The following is a 21,068-nucleotide window of genomic DNA, read 5'->3' as shown; positions in this document are numbered from 1 at the left end:
ACCCAACCCCCCCCCTGTACTCTAAACAGGCTTTCCATTTCCCTCATACATTCTCATTATTAGGACAGTTCAAAATGTAGTTATTTCTCTAACTAAACTTCCTGAGGTGAGTTGGAACTTCCAGATCTTTTCTCTTTTCTCTTTTGTGTCTGAAAATTATTATTGCAAGAATCTCTTTCATTTTTCTTAAAACCCATAGATGAGTGAGACCATTATGCATTTCTCTCTCTCTCTCTCTCTCTCTCTCTCTCTCTCTCTCTCTCTCTCTCTCTCTGACTTATTTTACTCAGCATAATAGATTCCATGTACATCCACGTATAGGTAAATTTCATGACTTCATCTCTCCTGATAGCTGCATAATATTCCATTGTGTATATGTACCACAGTTTCTTTAGCCATTCGTCTGTTGAAGGGCATCTTGGTTGTTTCCAGAGTCTTGCTATGGTAAATAGTGCTGCAATGAATATAGGTGTAAGGAAGGGGTTTTTGTATTGTATTTTTGTGCTCCTAGGGTATATTCCTAGGAGTGGTATAGCTGGATCGTATGGGAGCTCAATTTCCAGTTTTTGAAGGAATCTCCATATTGCTTTCCATAAAGGTTGAACTAGACGGCATTCCCACCAGCAGTAAATAAGAGTTCCTTTCTCTCCACATCCCCGCCAACACTGTTTATTCTCATTCTTTATGATGTGTGCCATTCTCTGTGGTGTGAGGTGGTACCTCATAGTTGTTTTGATTTGCATCTCCCTGATGATTGGTGATGTGGAGCATTTTTTCATGTGTCTTTTGGCCATTTGTATTTCTTCTTTGTCAAAGTGTCTGTTCATTTCTTCTCCCCATTTTTGATGGGATTAGATGTTTTTTTCTTGCAAAGTTCTGTCAGTGCCTTGTATATTTTGGAGTTTAGCCCCTTATCTGATGGGTATTGGGTGAATAGTTTCTTCCAATCAGTGGGGGGCTCTTGTATCCTGAGCACTATTTCCTTTGAGGTGCAGAAGCTTCTCAGTTTAATATATTCCCATCTGTTAATCTCTGCTTTCACTTGCTTGGAGAGTGCTGTTTCCTCCTTGAAGATGCCTGTAGTCTCAATGTCCTGGAGTGTTTTGCCTATGTGTTGTTCTATATATCTTACGGTTTTGGGTCTGATATCGAGGTCTTTCATCTGTTTGGATTTAACCTTCGTACATGATGTTAGCTGGGGGTCTAAGTTCAATTTTTTGCAAGTGGCTAGCCAGTTGTGCCAACACCACTTGTTGAAGAGGCTTTCCCTGCTCCATTTAGGATTTCCTGTTCCTATATCAAAAATTAGATGATTGTATGTCTGGGGAACATTTTCTGAGTATTCAAGCCTATTCTACTGATCTGAGGGCCTGTCCTTATTCCAATAACATGCTGTTTTGATAACTATTGCTTTGTAGTAAAGTTTAAAGTTGGGGAAAGTAATTCCCCGCATATTCTTTTTCCCAATGATTGCTTTAGCTATTCTAGGGTGTTTATTGTTCCAAACAAATTTCAAAAGTGCCTGATCCACTTCTTTGAAGAATGTCATGGGTATCTTTAGAGGGATAGCATTAAATCTATATAATGCCTTGGGGAGTATTGCCATTTTGATGATGTTAATCCTGCCAATCCATGAGCAGAGTATGCGTTTCCATTTAATAATAATAACTTTCAGACACAAAAGATAAAAGAGCTGGAAGTTACAGCTCACCTCATGAAGCTCTCCAGAAACAGGGATGAGTTTAGTTAGAGAAATAACTACGTTTTGAACTATCCTAATAATGAGAATGTACAAGGAAAACAGAAAGCCTGTCTAGAGTTCAGGTGGGGGTTGGGTAGGGAGGAGGGAGATTTGGGACATTGGTGATGGGAATGTTGCACTGGTGATGGGTGGTGTTCTGTACATGACTGAAACCCAAACACAATCATGTATGTAATAAAGTTGTTTAAATAAAAAATTTTTAAAAAAAAAGGACTCGAGTGATAAAGCACTACCTTGCACATGGTCCCCTGAGCATTGTAAGAAGTGATTACTGGGTGCAGAGACAGGAGTAACCCCTGAATATTGTGGTGCCAAAATAAAACAAAAGGCCTAACCAGACAATAATCATTTAAATACATTTTTATAAAACTGCAAGTTGAATAAAAATGTTATCAGGAAGAGAGGGTGATATAAAAGACACCTAAATTTGGAAGGCAACTAAAGAAAATGACAAAAATTTCTGTAAATTATCGGGGAGGAAAAATGCTCAAAATTAATTAACAGAAAGTAAAGCAAATTATGTAATCACATAAAATTATTATGAAATGACAAAAATTTAAGTATAATGAAGGAATACAAATAGAAGATTATTATGGAAAATTATTTGGTCTAATAATTCTAATGTAAGGTATCTCTTAAGTAAAATTGATAAATATAAATAGAAGTCTATCCATACAATAGTTCAAATGAAAAACTAGAAACTGCTGTCAAAAGAAGAATATAATACAAAATAAATGTAGTACAACATAATGTTTTTAAAATGCCAGATATACTAATGCCCAAAGTCTAGAAACACATACACACAAAAGCCCTTTTTACATTATGGATAGTCATTAACTATACCAATATGTGTACTGATAATGAGAAAATATTCAAATTTCTTTATCTCTCCTCTCTTCTCTTTCTCTCTCTCTCTCTCTCTCTCTCTCTCTCTCTCTCTCTCTCTCTCTATCACACACACACACACACACACACTTGTATTTTACATAGAGAATATTTAAATGGCCGCCCCTCTGGACATAATAGCAGGGTCAGAAAAAATGCATAAAGGACTTGGCCTTGCCTAGAAGACAGGTTCAATTTCAAGTACAATTCCCAGTACCTCAGGACCTCTGAATACATCAAGTGTAGCCCTAGGAGGTCTTGGCACTGATAGGCTGATCCAGGCAGTCTGAAGCATGGCTAGATACAAGCAGGGCTGCACCTGTCAGTGATTATTGGCTGAGCTACTGGTTGATGAAATAGGAAACTACTTTATGAGATCATTCACTATACTATAAATGCCAACATAAAATTCACTAAATTCTACATACTGCTTCTTCAGTACTCAGCTACTATTATGAACTCAAATGTATTTAAAAAATATCTGGTAAGAGCTGGTCTATCGAATAAGTATCCTCTATTTGTTATCCCATATATCCTCTAAGACCATAGGCTGGAATAAATCGAAAGGTACATTTGGGAACACATACACTACAAATTATTAACTTAAAGTTCGTTTACCTCATTAGAATCTAATATGATTTTTAAGTGCTTTGTGTTAACACAAAACGCTCCTTAGTCTGTAGTGGCCTCATATGTGTATAGCCAGCCTACAGCCAGCTGCTTTCCTTTCCAGAGGATTCAAAACCATCTTTACAAAATCCACATAAACATGAAATTGTCTTCAGCCGACATATTTAGAGGGAGAGATGGAGCGAGAAGAAGATGACCTGGCATCTCCAGCTTCATAGGCCCCGAGAGCTTTCCAATGCTACAATTAAATGTGGCTTGTTGTGCTGACTGATATAGAGGATCTGAATTATTCCCCAGCTAGTGTTGCATTAAACCATTTTTCATTAGAATTCCTTTTTCAGACAGAGCAATACAAGCTCTGCTGCTAGCTTAAGTGTCCTGGGAGAGATCGTCCTATCACATAACCTATCAAGAAGTAAATTTTCATTTCGGAGAGGAGTCCCAGGAGGAATATTTTAATTTGACTTCTAAAAACACACCTAGTATATCCTCTTCCCTTCAAAATATTCTGCTTCTTTTTTACATGCACACAGTGCAGAGACACATATACACAGACACACACAAGTTTACAGCTAGGCTCCAGGTTAAGATATAGCCAAAGATAGCAAATAATAATATAACAATATACTAACATACTTCATCATCTGCCTGTAGCAAGCGGGCTACTGCGTAACGCCTCACAGTTGGATTGGTGTAATGAGAGGACAGCAGCTCCAAAGAGTCTTCTACATCCATTGGCTTCCATTTTCCTAGAAGCTCCAGAGCCTGTTTGGCCTCCTGAGGTAGATCCCAATTAACACACTTCAAGAATTTTGTCAAAGCCTAAAATCAGAAAGGATTCAGATGATTAGAAATGCCAAGTCTGTACTGTGCAGCAGGAAAATCAAGCAGAGTTCTCTCAGTCCTAATAGCAAATTCCTAGAGTCAAGAGCTGACTACCTTGGAATCAATATTTAATGTTAAACATACATTTTAGAAAAACATGGCAGAACACAAAGGGAAAGGCCTATTTCTGAAACTAGTTTTTTCTAGGTCAGCACTTTTTAAAAAGTACTGAGGGCCAGAGCGAAAGCACAGTGGGTAGGGTGCTTGCTTTGCATGCAGCTGATCTGTTTTCTTATCTCATATGGTCCCATGAGCCTGCCAAGAGTAATTCTGAGTGCAGAGCTAACTAAACAGCACCACATGCAGCCTCAACCCCCCCAAAGTACTAAACAAAAATACTATGAATATTTAATATTTATTAAAATAATTTTTGCTTCTGTTGTTATATAATGCAGTTTTATAAATAGTTCTCAATACAGGAAATAGCAAATGCAGATATTTCATGAATTAGAGATTACAATCTTTATTTTACAATATCAACATATGAGTGAAATTAAATATATAATAACCAATGAATGTTCTGAAGCCTAAAGAAGTTATCACAAACTACATTTTCTAATCTCTATTCTTGGGACAGAAGGTTTCCTAGAACTGGCAAGAATAATTCCAACAAAAAACTGAGTATTTATATCTCTTATAGAGAATATATATGCATTCTTCTCATAGAGAGAAGAAATTATTTCATTTTGGTGGTAGTGGTTGTGTTGTTGGAGGTACTGGAGATCAAGTCCTACACCTCAACTTACCTAGAAAACACTCACTTTCAGCTCATATATCTTCCACCTGTTTTGCCTTTGTCATTAAGATTTGCTATCTCCTAGTTTGTTAACTCAAGCCCCTTGGAATCATTTCTCTGTCAGTGCTGATCTCTAAAATCTATTTGCAGTTCCTGAGTTCCTAGATTCCTTCTTAATACTTTCCTCAGCTTGATCTCACTATAGTATATATGTGGTGTTTGGGACAGTTGGCTATGTAAGAATTTCAATACTGGGTTTCTCCACCTGTAATTTCAAATACACCTTTGGAAGCTCAAGTTGGAAGTGATATTTAGCATGAACCTCAATTGTCAGTAGAAATTGTCTTACAATCATTATAAAAGATTATAATGAAAAAAGTAAAAAGACCCAATAGAATCTAGAGTGACTAATAAAGTACCCACTATATTTATAAATGGTGATACCATTTTTGTTGCTCAACCATAATGAACCTAAAGACTATTTTCTATCAATTTTGTTTATTTTTTCAAAGAACCAACTTCTGCTTTCGTTGATCTTTCGGATTGTTTTTTGAGTTTCCACTTCGTTGATTTCTGCTCTCAGCTTTGTTATATCCTTCTGCCTCCCTATTTTTGGGTCCTTTTGTTGAACACTTTCTAGTTCTATTAGCTGTGTCATTAAGCTACTCAGGTAAGCTCCTTCTTCCTTCCTGATGTGTGCTTGCAAAGCTATACATTTTCCTCTCAGTACTGCTTTTGCTGTGTCCCATAAGTTCTGATAGTTTGTGTCTTTATTGTCATTTGTTTCCAGGAACCTTTTGATTTCCTCCTTGATTTCATCTCGGACCCACTGGTTATTCAGTATGATGCTGTTTAACTTCCAGGTGTTAAAGTTTTTCTTCTGAGTCCCTTTGGAATTCACAAATAATTTCAGAGCCTTGTGGTCAGCGAAGGTAGTCTGAAAAATTTCTATCCGCTTGATATTATGGAGGTGTGTTTTATGTGCCAGCATGTAGTCTATCCTGGAGAATGTCCCATGTACATTGGAGAAGAAAATGTATCCAGGTTTCTGGGGATGGAGTGTCCTATATATGTCCACTAGGCCTCTTTCTTCCATTTCTCTCCTCAGGTCTAGTATATTCTTGTTGGGTTTCAGTCTGTTTGACCTATCCAGTGTTGACAAAGCCGTGTTGAGGTCCCCCACAAGTATTGTGTTGTTATTGATATTATTTTTCAGATTTGTCAACAGTTGTATTAAATATTTTGCTGGCCCCTCATTCGGTGCATATATGTTTAGGAGAGTTATTTCTTCCTGCTCTATATACCCCTTGATTAATATAAAATGTTCATCTTTGTCCCTTACAACCTTCCTGAGTATAAAGTTTGCATTATGTGATATTAGTATGGCCACTCCAGCTTTTTTATGGGTGTTGTTTGCTTAGATAATTTTTCTCCAGCCTTTTATTTTGAGTCTATGTTTGTTCTGACTATTCAGGTGCGTTTCTTGTAGGCAGCAGAAGGTTGGATTGAGTTTTTTGATCCATTTAGCCACTCTGTGTCTAACTGGTGCATTTAGTCCATTGATGTTGAGAGAAAGAATTATCCTGGGATTTAATGCCATCTTTATATCAAAATTTGGTGTGTCTTTTGGTCAGTCTTGTCTTAAATTAGGTCTTTCAGTTTTTCTCTTAAGACTGGTTTTGAGTCTGTAAAGTTTCTGAGCTGTTTTTTGTCTGTGAAACCATGTATTCTTCCATCAAACCGGAAAGTGAGTTTTGCTGGGTACAGTATTCTAGGTGAAACATTCATTTCATTCAGTCTTGTCACAATATCCCACCACTGCTTTCTGGCATTGAGTGTTTCTGGTGACAGGTCTGTTGTAAATCTCAAGGATGCTTGCTTGAACGTAATTTCCCCTTTTGATCTTGCTGTTTTCAGAATTCTGTCTCTATCTGTGGGATTTGTCATTGTGATTAGGATGTGTTGGGGTGGTTTTTCTGGGGTCTCTTTTGGTTGGTACTCTTCGAGCATGCAGGATTTGATCACATATATTCTTTAGCTCTGGAAGTTTCTCTTTAATGATGTTCTTGGACCGTTTTGTGTAACTTCTTCCCATTGATCAGTTATAGTGTCTTAAGAATGAAAATGAATTGAATTACCCAAACATGAACAGCTTCTGCAATTATTTGAAGACTGTCAAAAGATAGTATAAGTTTCTAGTAAGATACAAGTATTAATCAAACTGGCTTCTTTCTCAAAGCATATCATTGAGGTTAGGAGGAGAGGAAGGAAAAGGCGAGCAAAAATAACATAAAAGCAGTCAGCAATCCTTTATATTCTGGTGGAGATGAGGGTGCAGAAACTTTGTATATAAAAACCATAGACTTTATAACCATAAACTTTAACACTATTTAGTCATGTTGCCTAAAACTAAGTCAAAATTTAAAAACAAATAAAACATATTGATATCTTTTACCTATACTCCAAACCTGTGACTCTCACTTTCATTGCCCTCCATGCATCAATTAAGCTGAGACCTATTTAATACATGATTTAACTTTTGTCTAAAAGAGTTAAAAGAATTCCCATGCACTTCACCAAAATAGAATCATCTTCTCTAAGGTCAAGTTGCAAAAATCAACTTTTCCCAGAAAAATATAGCACTTTTCTGCTTGTAGTAGTTGCCTTTACTGTACCATAAGCATTTACACGATACTCTTACAAATGTCAAGTGCTTTGGTGGGTAATCTTACACCTGCAACTAAAGGTTTCATTGCCCAATGATAGCCAGCCATTTCTTCACCACCTACCATTCTCCATACTGCTCCTTTTTTCCAAATAGGAATATAGACTTCCTTTTAATTCTAAACAGACTATCTTATTAACTTTATTCTATGTATTTTTTTATTTCTAAAATGTAATTGTAGATCGAATTGTGGAAATCAAGTAATACTTCTTACGTAACTACAGAAAAAGCTTTTCCATTTCACAGTACATCAGCAGTCTTAATAGAAATATATGTATACAGACTTATTATCAGCAAATCTTTCAGCAGGTCAATATACTTAATTCACTGAAACAATCTAACTTTCTGAATCTCAATTAATAGACTTAGTAGTAGTAAAATTCACAAAGTACCCAACTTTATAATGCTGGTTACAAATGTAAATAAGAATGTAGCTGAATAAAGAAACAAGAGGAATGATAAAAGTATATAAATTTGCAGACAACAATATTTAATCCCAAGTCTTTATATCTACCTTACTGATTCATAAAATTAATGCCAATATGTCAAACAAATAAGTGATGCCGATTAATTTATTAATATTTTAAAGTCACTATATTTAAATTGCAGTCGCTATTTTGCTAAGCCCCTCTCAAACATAGAATCACACAACTGCTTTCTTCTATTCTAAAATTCATGATCAGTCATGGCATAAGAGAAAATAATATATTCTTCACATATATCCATATATCTAGTTTAGGCATCTGCAAACTCAACTGCTGAATATTTCTACATTATTGCTGAAGAAAAGCCTCCTCCTTTGCTCAAGACACTTCAGACACTGTCCAGTTTTCCACATCAACCAATTTCCTCATTTTGCAGACATCTGTGATGTGCCACTCTCCTGGTCCGTGAACACCTCCATTTCACTGATATTGCAGGTTTCACTACATAGGCATGATTTATTAAATCACTGTCTACTCATGATTTACTCAAGCCCCAGAAACTCCCAGAAACTTACCTCCCAGTAAGAGGGTGGGCTGGTTGCTCAGGGCAGAATTCTATGCTCACAGAAGTAACTTTACTAGTATAAAACTCAAGGATAGTTAAAAGAGCTTATTAATAAAGATAAAAGACTTTCCTCTCATCTTTACTATTCAAAAAATGTCAGGGTTTTCAAAACTCAGGATACAGGATGGAAAAGAAATATTTATCATAGATATTAAATATATAAAAATAATTGTATTTTTATTACAACATATAGAAACAATTTCCTCACCCTGTTCCTTCCGTATGCCATATTTTCTACATCATGAACTCAGGGGTTTAGTTCCAAGATATTGAATATAGCCTCCATTCCTAACCCTGTTTAAACCTTACTTCCAACACAGCCTTCAAAATCAGTATACAATGCTCCTAAATACATCTGTTTTGATCACAATCAGATGAGCTCTAATTTTCTCCAACTCACCCAGCCTTCAAGCATCACTTCCTGGGAATGATGATTATATTAGGTTCCAGGGGTCAAATGTAAAGCAAAGGATTGTTTGACCTTTAGTGGTAAACTTAATGAAGTATACAAACGTTAATATACCTGTTAAAAATACAGGCAACAAGCCTGTTAATTGTATTGGTACATTAACGTTTGTATATTACATTAAGCATACAAATTTGTGTACTTCAGAAATATTTAAATCTTTTTCTTTCTTTCTTTTTTTTTTTTTTTTTTGGTTTTTGGGCCACACCCGGCAGTGCTCAGGGGTTACTCCTGGCTGTCTGCTCAGAAATAGCTCCTGGCAGGCACGGGGGACCCTATGGGACACCGGGATTCGAACCAACCACCTTTGGTCCTGGATCAGCTGCTTGCAGGCAAACACGGCTGCTTTGCAAGGCAAACTCCGGGCCCTCAAATCTTAATATAAAGAATAATCTATAATGACTCACAAATAACATTCACAGTGCAATTTTGCTCTCTCCTATTTGGGATTTTAAGATACAAAGCAATGAAGGACCAATGGCAACAGAGCTGGTCCAGAGAAATGAGTATTCGTGAATGGACTGGGGTAGAAGTGGGTTTTTTCTCATGGCACGTGTTCTTGTGGGAATGACATACATGAAACTATCATACCATCATTACCAGTACTGTAAATAACAATACCACAAGAAAGGTTAAAAATCAACTTGAAACAGAAGCGAGGGAGTGGTAGAGCATTGTGCTTAGCATGTTTTATCTCTAGTTCCACATGCACTAGTGCACATTCCACTCCATGCTCCTACCAAGCCCTGGAGGCTCAAACACAAAACCTTCAGGTTATATTAACACTGGATGGGGAGGGAGTTTAGAAAGCAAACAGAGACATATATTAAGTTTTAAATTATGCTCCAGAGGCTGGAGTGATATCACAGTGGGAGGGGCTTGCAAGAGGCTGACTAGATTCGATCTCTGGAATGGTCCCCTAAGCACCTCCAAAAGTAATTCCTGAGTGCAGAGTCAGGAGTAACCACTGAGCACCACAGGGTGTGACCCAAAATAAACAAACAAAATGAATAAATTGTGTTCTAAAAAATATCAAAGTCTTTGATTATTCCTCTTCATTTTAAAACAACATATATCATCACTTCTTGACATGGCAAAAATCAAGTGTAATACTACATATACTTTTTTTAAAGCACATAATAAAAAAAAACAATTGCATTCTTTTATTTTGATTTCTGGACACTCCGAAATCACTACTGAAGGGGTTCAAGGCACCCTGGGTCCACTACATGCAAAATAAGGCTCCCTATCCACTGTACTAGCACTCTGGTCCACAAATTTATATTTTATCTGGTTAGTTCGTTGTTGGCTACGCTTAGGACTTATTACTAGTTCTGTGTTCAGGATCACTACTGACAGAGCATAGGGGACCATACAGAGTGATCAAATCTGGGATCAGTCCTATGCAAGGCAAGTACCTTACCTATGGTACTATGTCTCCAGCTCCAAAATTTACATTCACAAATAAAATTAAATTTGTTAAGGTACAGTCTGTTGCTTTAGAGGTTTTCCTATTAGCAATAAAATCCCATTGACAGTGTAGATTCATAGGCTAGTGAATATCTGACTCCATCCTATTTAGTAGCTATTAATACACCCTAATCTGTCTCCTGAATTTTTCTGTCAAATTTATACTTTCTTTTACTAAAAACAAAATAGGTTCAAAACTTTCTCAAACTTTTAAAATCAATCTCAGCTCTGGAAGACCAAACTGCACACTGATCTTGTCTCTTCCACATTCCATTCAGTCAAACCTGAATGATAACAAGATCTTGTTGAATTGAATCCATGTCTGCTACATACTATCAACATTTTATCATGAAGTAAAATAATATCAACAAAAATTGAAACAAAAAATTATCATGGGCTGGAGAGATAGCATGGAGGTAAGGCATTTGCCTTTCATGCAGAAGGTCAGTGGTTCAAATCCTGGCATCCCATTTGGTTCCCTGAGCCTGCCAGGAGCCATTTCTGAGCTTAGAGCCAGGAGTAACCCCTGAGTGCTGCCAGGTGTGACCCCAAAACCAAAAAACCAAAATAACAACAACAAAAAATTATCTCATCACCTTTTACTTCAAAGGTATCTAAGAACACTGAGCGTATCACTGTTATCTTTTACCTATGATACTTCAGTTTTTTCTGCTTCCCCAGCATAATAAAAAGCTATTAAATTAATGAGCTACTTCAATTAAAATGTTATAAAAATTATTTACCATTTTAAAAGCTATATATTATATGTATATATTATAGCTTTCATAAAAAAGAGTCACTTCTACAAGTTAAGGAAGACAAAATTTTTAATACTTTTTTGGTTTTTGAGCCACACCTGGTAATGCTCAGGGGTTACTCCTGGCTATGTACTCAGAAATCACTCCTGGCTTGGGGAATCTAATGGGATGAACCAGGGATTGAACCAGGTCTGTCCTTCATCTGCTGAGTGCAAGGGAAATGCCCTACCACTGTGCTATAGCTCTACCCCCATCCCCCTAAGTACTTCATACATTTAACTAGATTTTTTTTTTTTTTGGTTTTTGGGCCACACCCATTTGACGCTCAGGGGTTACTCCTGGCTATGTGCTCAGAAATCGCTCCTGGCTCAGGGGGACCATATAGGACACCGGGGGATCGAACCGTGGTCCGTCCTACGCTAGGGCTTGCAAGACAGACAACTTACCTCTAGCGCCACCTCTCCGGCCCCAAATTTAGTTTTATTACACAAAGCTTACTGTGAACTTTAGGTGTTAACATCAATTAATGTTTGAGACTGGATTTTTTGGGGGAAAAATAAGTGAAGAGAACGAACTGAATTAAAAATAATTAAGTAGGAGTGGGGCCCGACCGTGAGAAATTGTGAGTGCTGCCTGGTATGTCTGTCTCCTGTCCTGTCGCTTGAACCTCTTGGGAGTTGCCCGAAAAGAGGCTCCAGCAGAGCACGGCCAGGCCGCTCCACTTCGCTACGCGAAGAAGAAAAAATCACATTAAGAACTGTGCTGGATTACTGAAGCCCAGCATTTATCCTCAGACTGTATTCTCTGCTGTATGCTTGGACATAAGATTTTGATCCTGTGTGAGGCTTCATTAACGGAGGACACCCCTTCCTTGGAGGCAAGTCAACCCACCCATAAAGGGCGTATCCGCGTATATCATTTAGTCAATGAGTACCACCACAACACGTAGAAAAACCCACAATACAAGTGTGACAATGGGGAAACAACGCAGGCCAGCATCAGACATAGAGAATGAAGATGACAGTTCTGATGACCAGAAAATGACCAACCAACTAATCAATCTCTCAGATAAGGAGTTTAGACAAGCAATATGGAAGATGCTCAAAGAACTCAAAGAAACCATGGATCGAGTTGAACAGAACACTAATAAGAACCAAGAAAATATGAAGACAGAAATCACAAAACTCCAAAATGAAATAACATGAATAAAATGAAATAAATAAAAAAATCAGTAAACGAATTGAATGACAAAATGGATAAGCTCTACACCAGGGTAACAGAAGCTGAGAATAGAATTGGTGCTGTGGAAGATGAGATAAATAACAACTTCATACAGCAGGAGAGATTGGAATAAAAATTTAAAGCAAATAAACAGACAATGAAAAAATTAGTCAAAGAATGGGAACAGATGAAAGTAGAAGTTTATGATAAACTCAACAGAAACAACTTAAGAATCATTGGAGTCCCAGAAACCCAGGAAGAAAATTCCAGGAAGAATCAACAGTCAAGAACATTAATGAAGAGAAACTTCCAGAGCTAAAGAATATATGCGATCAAATCCTGCATGCTCGAAGAGTACCAACCAAAAGAGACCCCAGAAAAAAATACCCCAAGACACGTCCTAGTCACAATGACGAATCCCACAGATAGAGACTGAATTCTGAAAACAGCAAGATCAAAAAGGGAAATTACATTCAAGGGAGCATCCTTGAGATTAACAACAGACCTGTCAACAGAAACACTCAAGGCCAGAAAGCAGTGGTGGGACATAGTGACAAAACTCAATGAAATGAATGATTCACCTAGAATACTGTACCCAGAAAAACTCACTTTCAGGTTTGATGGAAGAATACATGGTTTCACTGACAAAAAACAGCTCAGAAACTTTACAGACTCAAAACCAGTCTTAAGAGAAAAACTGAAAGACCTAATATAAGACAAGACTGACCAAAAGACACACAAAATTTCGATATAAAAATGGCATTAAATCCCAGGACAATTCTTCCTCTCAATGTCAATGGACTAAATACACCAGTTAAGAGACACAGAGTGGCTAAATGGATCAAAAAACTCAATCCAACCTTCTGCTGCCTACAAGAAACACACCTGAATAGTCAGAACAAACATAGACTGAAAATAAAAGGCTGGAGGAAAATTATCCAAGCAAACAACACCCATAAAAAAGCTGGAGTGGCTCTTTTCTGCTGAGCCAGCCTAGCCTACAGACACCACGGACTGTAATCTCTCCAGGACCCACACCCGCGGCCATGCTCTCTCCCTCTGTTCTGCTGAGCCAGCCTAGCCTACAGACACCAAGGACTGTAATCTCTCCAGGACCCACACCCGGTAAGATGTCCCCAGCCAATGAAGGTGGGGCCAATTCCTGCCGTGTGATTGGGAACCCAGAGACTTATAACGAACAGCAGCCATGCTCTCTCCCTCTTTTCTGCTGAGCCAGCCAAGCCTACAGACACCAAGGACTGTAATCTCTCCAGGACCCACATCCGAAAAGTGTCCGCGGCCGCGCTTATCTTGTAACCCCTGAATTCCGTTTCTGTATATTGTAAGAAGCAATCTATAGCCTTAGCAATGAACTAATTTTGCAGTACACGCCCATATTTACAGAAATCAAAATGGCTCCTCTAATAATCTAAAACTTAGGAAATAGCTAGCTCTTGCCAGGTATAGGGTTTGGGGAGCAGCCATACCACCGGGGCACTTATCCCTAGCCTGAGGAGTGCTGGGAAGCTTGGCAGGCCACCAGCCATCCTTGTCTTTTCCCCCTGACTCCAGGCCTTCCCTGGGTGCCAGCTCAGATGGCCAGAAGTGGGTTCAGGTGGACTCTTAATGGTCCTCAGGTTCCCCCCTCCCTCCGTACTCCAGGGGGGAAGTGCATGGGGAGGAGGGCGGGCAGACATCTGGCTTCCAGTTTCCTCCTTGATTCTGGAGACCAGCTCTTGCTGGTCCCCTGGACTTCAGTCTTTCCCTGGGCACCGGTCTAGGTGGACTCTATAGGGGTCAACAGGCTTTCCCCCTATCTCTCCCTACACTAACAGGAATGCGCTCTGGGAGGAGGGCAGGCTGTTCTAGAACTGGTTTATGTTGGAACAGTCAGTGGAAATTTTTTCTCTTTATTTTCATATTGATAGTATTGTGTGCATATATTCTATATATCCATAATATCCATCTTGTATACTATAATATATTGTATACATAATATCCACCTTTATACTGCCCTACAAAGCTCATTTCTAATATTTTACTGCCTCAGTCCCAACCCTTACTTCCCCCTATCCTCCCATGTAGGTGCAGCTAATGACATGAAGCTCACCACATGGAGTGATAAGTACAGTTAGAGAAATAACTACACTGAAAAGTATCATAACAATGTGAATGAATGAGGGAAAAAAAAGCCTGTCTTCAGTACAGGTGTGGGTGGGGTGGGGAGTAGGTAGATCTGGGAAATTGGTGGTGGGAATCCTGCACTGGTGAAGGGGGCTGTTCTTTACATGACTGTAATCATACAACTACAATTATATTTGTAATCACGGTGTTTAAATATAGATACTTAAAAAAAAAGCTGGAGTGGCCATACTAATATCAGATAATGCAAACTTTATACTCAGGAAGGTTGTAAGGAACAAATATGGACTCTTTATATTAATCAAGGGGTATGTAGAGCAGGAAGAAATCACTCTCCTAAACATATATACACCAAATGAGGGACAGCAAAATATTTAATACAATTGTTGACAAATATGAAAAATAATATCAATAACAACACAATAATTGTGGGGGACCTCAACAAGACTTTGTCAACACTGGATAGGTCAACCTACTAAAACCCAACAAGGTATACGAGACCTGAGAAGAGAAATGGAAGAAAGAGGCCTAGTGGATACATATAGGACACTCCATCACCAGAAACCTGGATACACATTCTTCTCCAATGTACATGGGACATTCTCCAGGATAGACTACATGCTGGCACATAAAACATACCTCCATAATATCAAGAGGATAGAAATCTTGCAGACTACCTTCGCTGACCACAAGGCTCTGAAATTATTTGTGAATTCTAAAGGGACACAGAAGAAAAACTTTAACACCTGGTAATTAAACAGCATCATACTTAATAACCAGTGGGTCCGAGATGAAATCAAAGAGGAAATCAAAACTTTCCTAGAAACAAATGATAATAAAGACACAAACTACAAACTATCAGAACTTATGGGACACAGCAAAAGCAGTACTGAGAGGAAAATTTATAACTTTGCAAGCACATATCAGGAAGAAAGAAGGGGCTTACCTGAGTAGCTTAATGACGAAGCTCATAGAACTAGAAAGTGCTCAACAAAAGGATCAAAAAATAGGGAGACAGAAGGAAATAACAAAGCTGAGAGCAGAAATCAACGAAGTGGAAACCCGAAAAACAATCCGAAAGATCAACGAAAGCAGAAGTTGGTTCTTTGAAAAAATAAACAAGATTGATAGATCACTGGCAAAACAATCCGAAAGATCAACGAAAGTAGAAGTTGGTTCTTTGAAAAAATAAACAAGATCGATAGATCCCTGGCAAAACTAATAAAGAAAGAGAGAGGGAGAAACTTAATAACTCGTATTAGGAATGAAAAAGGAGAGATCACTACTGATAGGCCAGAGATTCAAAGGGTAATCAGAAACTATTTTGAGAAACTCTATGCCACTAAAAATGAGAACTGGAAGAAATGGATAAATTCTTGGACTCTTATAATCTTCCACGGTTGAAGGAAGAGGATGTAGCATATCTAAACACACCCATCACTATTGATGAAATTAAAACGGTAATCAAAAGTCTGCCCCAAAACAAAAGCCCAGGCCCAGATGGATTCACTAATGAATTCTTTCAAACTTTCCAAGAGAAACTACTACCAATCCTGGCAAGACTCTTTCATGAAATCGAAAAAACAGGATGCTACGAAAAAAGAAAATTACAGACCAATATCGCTGATGAATGCAGATGCAAAATCCTCAACAAAATCCTGGCAAATAGGATTCAATGCCTCATTAAGAAGATCATCCACTATAATCAAGTAGGTTTCATCCCAGGAATGCAAGGCTGGTTTAACATCCATAAATCTATCAACATAATACACAACATCAACAACAAGAAAAATAAGAATCACATGATCATACCAATAGATGCAGAGAAAGCATTTGATAAGGTCCAACACTCATCCTTGATCAAAACTCTCAGCAAGATGGGAATGGAAGGAACCTTTCTCAATATAGTTAAGGCCATCTACCATAAGCCAGAGGCAAACATTGTCCTCAATGGAGAAAAACTGAGAGCCTTTCCTCTAAATTCTGGCACAAGACAAGGCTGTCCTCTCTCATCACTCCTATTCAACATAGCACTGGAAATATTCGCTATAGCAATTAGGCAAGAAAAAGATATCAAAGGAATCCAGATAGGAAAGGAAGAAGTCAAGCTCTTGCTGTTTGCAAATGACATGATACTCTACTTAGAAAACCCTAAAGACTCTACCAAAAAGCTTCTAGAAACAAAAAGACTCATATAGCAAGGTGGCAGGCTACAAAATTAACACACAAAAATCAATGGCCTTTCTATACACCACTAGTAATAAGGAAGAAATGGACATTAAGAAAACAACCCCATTCACAATAGTGCCACACAAACTCAAATAACTTGGAATCAACTTGACTAAAAATGTGAAGGACCTATACAAAGAAAACTATAAAACTCTGCTCCAAGAAATAAGAGAGGACACGTGGAAATGGAAACACATACCCTGCTCATGGATTGGCAGGATTAACATCATCAAAATGGCAATACTCCCCAAGGCATTGTACAGATTTAATGCGATCCCCTCTAAAGATACCCATGACATTCTTCAAAAAGTGGATCAGGCACTTTTGAAATTCATTTGGAATAATGAACACCCTAGAATAGCTAAAGCAATCATTGGGAAAAAGAATATGGGAGGAATTACTTTCCCCAACTTTAAACTTTACTACAAAGCAATAGTTATCAAAACAGCATGTTATTGGAATAAGGACAGGCCCTCAGATCAGTGGAATAGGCTTGAATACTCAGAGAAAGTTCCCCAGACATACAATCACCTAACTTTTGATAAATGAGCAAGAAATCCTAAATGGAGCAAAGAAAACCTCTTCAACAAGTGGTGTTGGCACAACTGGCTAGCCACTTGCAAAAAATTGAATTTAGACCCCCAGCTAACATCATGTACGAAGGTAAAATCCAAATGGATGAAAGACCTCGATATCAGACCCAAAACCATAAGATATATAGAACAACACGTTTGCAAAACATTCCAGGACATTGAAGACTACAGGCATATTCAAGGAGGAAACTGCACTCTCCAAGCAAGTGAAAGCAGAGGTTAACAGATGGGAATATATTAAGCTGAGAAGCTTCTGCACCTCAAAGGAAATAGAGCCCAGAATACAAGAGCCCCCCACTGAGTGGGAGAAACTATTCACCTACTACTCAGCAGACAAGGGACTAATCTCCAAAATATAGGACAGAACTTTGCAAGAAAAAAACATCTAATCCCATCAAAAAAAGGGGAGAAGAAATGGACAGACACTTTAACAAAGAAGAAATACAAATGGCCAAAAGACACATGAAAAAATGCTCCACATCACTAATCATCAGGGAGATGCAAATCAAAACAGCTATGAGGTACCACCTCACACCACAGGATTGCCACACATCACAAAGAATGAAAACAAACAGTGTTGGCGGGCATGTGGAGAGAAAGGAACTCTTATCCACTGCTGGTGAGAATGCCATGTAGTTCAACCTTTATGGAAAGCAATATGGAGAGTTCTCCAAAAACTGGAAATTGAGCTCCCATACGACCCAGCTATACCACTCCTAGGAATATACCCTAGGAACACAAAAATACATACAAAAATCCCTTCCTTACACCTATATTCATCGCAGCACAATTTACCATAGCAATACTCTGAAAACAACCCAGATGCCCTTCAACAGACGAATGGCTAAAAATCGTGGTACATATACACAATGTAATATTATGTAGCTGTCGGGATAGATGAAGTCATGAAATTTTCCTATACATGGACGTACATGGAATCTATTACACTGAGTGAAATAAGTCAGAGAGAGAGAGAAAGACGCAGAATGGTCTCACTCATCTATGCGTTTTAAGAAAAATGAAAGACATTCTTGCAATAATAACTTTCAGACACAAAAGAGAAAAGAGCTGGAAGTTCCAGCTCACCACAAAGAGTGATGAGTTTAGTTAGAGAAATAACTACATTCTGAACTGTCCTAATAATGAGAATATATGAAGTAAATGAAAAGCCTGTCTAGAGTAAAGGCGGGAGTTGGGTGGGGAAGAGGGAGATTTGGGACATTGGTGATGGGAATGTTGCACTGGTGATGGATGGTGTTCTTTACATGACTGAAACCCAAACAATCTTATATGTAATCAAGGTGTTTAAATAAAATAAAATAAAATAAAATATATTAAAAATAAGTAAGTAGCGTAACTACAATAAGCACCAATTTCACCAATTTGTTTTCTGACTATTGTTTTCTCTCTGAGAAATCCTTTCAGACTCAGAGACCAAGCATAAAATAACCTCAATCAGTTCTTGTGTCACTGACAGTAAAATAGTTTTTCTGTGTAAGTAAATTAAGAATAGGAATACAAGATTATCTGTTTTGCTACAAAACCCCCATTAAATTACTACAAAGATAGAAATGTGGCTGTGTGAATAATTCCTTTGGTCACTTCAAGGCCAAACCCAATATATATATATATATATATATATATATATATATATATATATATACACACACACACACACATATATATATATACTTTACTAAAAAGTGCTTCCAGAACATTAATAATAGTGTTCACTCCTCTGCAGTGATCATAAGAATCCTATACTATGGCCTGAGACATATTATAGTTTCATCACCCTCCTCTCCAAAACTTGAAATCAACTCGTTAAATGAAACTTGTCAGACACTTTATAACACTTGAGCATTTTATTTCTTTTGCACATATCTAGAAGTAATTGAATTTCAGTGGGAAACGACTACTTGTTTAAACAAACAATTTTTCTTGCAAGCCTTTCTATCTGAGGGAGTTCTACTCTGTAAATCTATTCTATGCTTCCTGACCCTACACATTTTAACTGGTTTAATTCAGATCTTGCTATGTACTTTAGACAACACCGTGCTACACTGAAGATACAATTTCTGTACCCTAGATTATTCCTCATTTAAGAAGAGCATCATGGCTCTAACCCAATCTGTTCATAAAAAACAAAATCACAAACCCGTGTTGCTAGTAATGAGTATTTTCTTTTGTCTAGTGATAAAAAGAATACTACCCAAAGCTAGAGTATATTTAAAATTCCCCTCTCATTCTTATAATGGATATAAAGGAGAATGAATATGATTAATCTATAAATAATTTCCTGAGGCATCAATAAAATAAAAGAGAAGCTGGAGAACTTATAAACTGTAACTAGATTTTTACCTTTATCTTAGACAGTAAGTACAATTGTTTCTCCAAATAAACAAGTTAAAGATGCTAATCACCTCAGCTATTATAAAACATACTCATCCATTCACTACCCCATCAGATAGTTATTTATAGCTTTTGACAGATAATTATTTTCCTGATGCTTCTCTTTCTACCCCCAGTGCATTTAATATTCCTATAAAGTATGTTGAAAATCTGCAAATCTTTTTTCTATTTCCTCTTTTCTAAATTTTTACTGACTACTCCTCTTCTAACAATAAATGTGCCCATACCGAGTGGCAGCATTTGGAAGCTTTATGATTCTGCACTAGTTCCTTAATCTTTCTGAAGACAGAAGTCTACTTATTTGGAGAACAGAAATAGCAAAACCTACACTGTGGAGCCGTTGTAATATTCGAGAGATCTCTGGTGCAATGTAGCTGCTAATATATGCTAATTGCTATTATTATATCTGATAACGGATGCTAATTATAATTATATGTGAAAAGTTAGTCCTTGAACCTAGTTCTAAGAATTTACAAAACTCTTTTAAGAATTAGAAAACGGGCTGGAGAGATAGCATGGTGGTAGGGCATTTGCCTTGCATGCAGAAGGATGGTGGTTCGAATCCCAGCATCCCATATGGTCTCCCCCAGCTTACCGGAAGCAATTTCTGAGTATAGAGCCAAGAGTAACCCCCTGAGTGCTGCCGGGTGTGACCCCAAAACCAAAAAAAAAAAAAAAGTCTCTTAGTAGTCAAAATGGCAAAAGTCTCCAGACTCAAGTCTAAAGTTGACTATTTCATCATAGTCATTTTTTCCAGGAATTTTATTCCATGGTTTCATAAGGGAATAAAACTTTCTAGTTTTGACCTAACCTCTATACTTCATAACAAACCAGATGTCAGCCTAGCAACTTGATTTGCACAATCAAAATTTCTTTTTTTTTTGGGGGGGGGGTGTTAAAGGGCACAACACAGGGCACTACTTAAGGCTTACTCTTGCCTTTGAGCTAAAAAAATAACTCCAAACGAGCCATATGTGTTGCCAGTGAGAGAGCCTGGGTTGAGAATATGCAAGGCAAGCAACTTATCCACTGTACTATCTCGGGCCTCAAGTGGCAATTTTTTTTTTTTTACAGACCCTCTCTTACCTCACATCTTGAGTCCTA

The 21,068-nt window shown here is 37.7% G+C and overlaps 1 protein-coding gene across 1 annotated transcript in view; it reads right to left on the bottom strand.

The window, feature by feature from the left end:
- The window catches only part of LOC126004512 (phosphatidylinositol 3-kinase catalytic subunit type 3-like), a 180,572-nt gene that overhangs the window by 87,697 nt on the left and 71,807 nt on the right, over nucleotides 1-21,068 (bottom strand). The window contains 1 exon segment of the mRNA XM_049770921.1: nucleotides 3,914-4,099. Within this exon segment, the coding sequence (XP_049626878.1) occupies nucleotides 3,914-4,099 (186 nt within the window).

This window comes from Suncus etruscus, chromosome 3 (assembly GCF_024139225.1).
Source record: "Suncus etruscus isolate mSunEtr1 chromosome 3, mSunEtr1.pri.cur, whole genome shotgun sequence".
NCBI classification, from domain to species: Eukaryota; Metazoa; Chordata; class Mammalia; order Eulipotyphla; family Soricidae; genus Suncus; species Suncus etruscus.
This window is presented reverse-complemented; position numbering and strand designations above follow the sequence as displayed.